At 36.9% G+C, this 3,236-nt stretch overlaps 1 protein-coding gene across 1 annotated transcript in view; it reads left to right on the top strand.

Moving 5' to 3' along the window:
• The first annotated feature begins 932 nt into the window (after positions 1 to 932).
• The window catches only part of LOC105815819 (GTPase RhebL1), a 4,048-nt gene continuing 1,744 nt past the window's right edge, over positions 933 to 3,236 (top strand). Inside the window, exon 1 of the mRNA XM_012651074.1 lies at positions 933 to 993. Within this exon, the coding sequence (XP_012506528.1) occupies positions 933 to 993 (61 nt within the window). The remainder of the gene's footprint in view (positions 994 to 3,236) is intronic.

The following is a 3,236-nucleotide window of genomic DNA, read 5'->3' as shown; positions in this document are numbered from 1 at the left end:
AAAGAGGACATAAGTGAAGAAAACTGGTGAATTCCGAATAAAGTCTGGAATTTAGTTAATAGTAATGTAGCACTGTCAGTTTCTTAGTTGTGACAAATGTCCCACGGTAATGTAAGATGGTAACAATGGGGAAATTGGATGAGGTACATATATAGGGACGCTCTGTACTATCTTGGCAAATTTTCTGCAAATCTAAAATTATTCCAAAGTTAAAGAGTTTAGAAAAAAACTTACATCCAACCATGACCTCTCATTCTACTGGACTAGCAGGAAACTCAGTCCCAGTCATTACTAGAGCTCCCTGCACCTTCATCTGGTGCCAAGGCATCAGGTTTTTTTGTCCACACAGGTTATTACTGATGTGCTCGTTGTCTACACCCACAAGGTTGCTGAAAATCAACAACTGTGTTGTCACGTTTGGGGGACACAGACAAGAATGAAAATCCCAAAGCTAGAGAATCCCTGCTTTCTTAAACATATGTGATAATCATGGCCTTAATGCTTTGGGTCTTTCTATAAGAAACTGTCATAGGGCAGGGCACAGTCCCCAGTGCTCATGAAGTCTCCTTACTTTCATCTACTTCCCAGTCTAGGAGTAAAACAACAACAACAGCAACAATAAAAACCCTTCTCTTTCTATTCTTGCCAGCCTCAAATACAGCTACCTCTCCCTACCCTTCCTAGAAATACCTAACGTATTTTCCATGAGCTCAAGCTTTCATAAAAGAAAAAATCGTCTTCCTGCCATTTCTTACTGGGCCCAGCAAAATTCTCCAATGCAAGGAATATAGATTCTGGCTACTTACTTGGGATAAGTGGAGGGAAAACCCCAGCAAAAAGAAACACAAATCAATATATAATCCTGCCACTTATGTAATTACCAACTGCTTTATTACAGCAACTCCAGTAACTTATCTTAAGGAAGTACACATATGGGATTCTCCACATCTCTGCCCTCAACCCTCATCTTGGAGCAAAAGAAGCTGATACATGGTACGTTCTCCTTTTGCCTCAGGGCACTTACTTCCCTGAATCTTGAGTTAACTACCATATTTCCACTCTAAGAGAAGCTTCTATCTCTCCCTGCTACTCTCACCTTGCTCCTCTCCAAGGCAAGAGATTTAATGAGCTCACTCATGACATGGGGAAACCTTAATGCCAGGCAGAGAGCAAGCCCAGGAGGAATGGAAAACAGAACAAGAGAATTGTGATGTTGTAGAGGAGGCTAAGGGTAGAGAAAGGTCCAGAGTAGAAAATTAAGAAGGAAGTGGGTTCTGAAAAGGGACAGAGACTCAGTTTGGTCTGGGAAAGACAGCAACATAGGAAGCTCCCAAGGCCTTGCAAGATCAGTGACAGATATGTGAACTGGATTCATTGGTGGCGTGTGCAGAAATGAGTTCTAAGTTCGTCAAACTCCCAAATCCTTTAAGTTTGTCAAGGTTAATTGAAGAGTGAATCAATGTCCACAACTTTTTAGCTATAAAAATGGAACTGTTCATGTTAAGTAAAAGTTTTTGCTGAGCATGAATCTATTAATAGGAGGCAGTACTGTAAACGGTCCCTTTGGAGGGTGGTTATGGTCACTTCTCAAGGGACACATGTCACAATTTGTGACTTTGGAAAAACTTCTTGTTTCCCTCAGTTATGACCCTGATATTTATGGGGCTTGGGGCAAGAGAATAAATGGAAGACCACATACAATAGCTCTAAATATTTAAAAGTTATAAATTAATCTAGCAAACGTTTAACTAAAACTAATTCTATCCTCCTACCTTAGCAAATATATCTTCATTATACGAAATCAAAAATATGTGTAAAGGTATCTTTCTCATATGACTGATAGTTTGACAAATATCAAAGGCAACTGAATTTATTATTAAGTCCTATTCTGGGTGTTCTGTTATTAAGATAGTGATGTTTGGATGAATAATAAAATAAGAACATAATTCTTATATGATTACATATTTATTACAAAAATTCTTTTTTGGCCTTCATTTTAGAAAAATTACTAATTAATTGCTATAATCATGATTTTTACTTATTTTGTATCCTATTGACAAAATTAATCCAAAGGATTAAAAAATAAAATGTAATAGTATGCAATCTGCTTACATTTTAATATATTAATATTTCATCAGAAATGCAAATTAAATAGTAAAAATTAAACTTAAAATCATTGTTAAGTGTCTTAAAAAAGTGCGTTTCTTAATTATCCAGAAATATTTATTAAAATTTAAAGTCAAGATACTGATTATAATTATGAATTATAACTCAAAACATTATTGTAATAAAGTCTTACATTTTCTTTTAATTAACTGATCTTGTTTACATTTATAGAAATAATACTATTTGCAATGTCAGGCAAATGTGTCTTCCAGTGTCCTAGTTGCCAATATAAAGCATCAGTGACACAGTTCGTGCATGATATGTCTAGAATAGACTGACATACACATTCAGGAGTAATATGGATAATTTAATATTGCAAAATATTCCTCAGCTGCCATATGCATGCAATTGCTGCAAATGCCATGCTAATTTGCAGATATCTTCAGAATCATAAATTGGAAAACCAAGAGTATCAAGAAAGTGGATATTCAGCATATGTGGAAAATGATATTTCTTTATGCAAGAATCTATTGCGTTCTTACAATCTAAAAGAAGGGTTTGTACGAGTTAATTTGTCTTATTTCTTACCTAAGCTCTTCCAGCTCTCAAAAACCTCCCTATATTCCATTGCAGCATCTATCTCCTATGTCATTAGCAGCACAACCCACACATCTTTGTGATATTTAGTAGCAATCACCTTTTGTTTGAGTACATAGGAGATGTGAAGATGACATTTCCTGTGCCTTAACAGAGTCAGCCCCAAGATTATAAAGTTATGGATCATGCTGCATTGGTGTGGCTGGATCCCAAGTGACAGAAGGTCTACATATTCTTCAATAAGTTTATTTTTTCAGTATTTTGATATATGAGGCCTCTAAAGAAAGAGTCCCAGGGTTGAGGCCCTCTTGTGAAAGACCAGCAACCTTACCAGTTTCTCTTTATGATCTTGGTTGCCAATTGTGATTATTCAAATCCTGCATCACGTATCATAAAAAATCTCATTGTCGGCCGGACATGGTGGCTCACCCCCGTAATCCTAGCTCTCTGGGAGGCCGAGGCGGGTGGATTGTTTGAGCTCAGGAGTTCGAAACCAGCCTGAGCAAGAGCGAGACCCCGTCTCTACTAAAAAT

This window comes from Propithecus coquereli, unplaced genomic scaffold, assembly GCF_000956105.1.
Source record: "Propithecus coquereli isolate 6110/MARCELLA unplaced genomic scaffold, Pcoq_1.0 Scaffold347, whole genome shotgun sequence".
NCBI lineage: Eukaryota > Metazoa > Chordata > Mammalia > Primates > Indriidae > Propithecus > Propithecus coquereli.
This window is presented reverse-complemented; position numbering and strand designations above follow the sequence as displayed.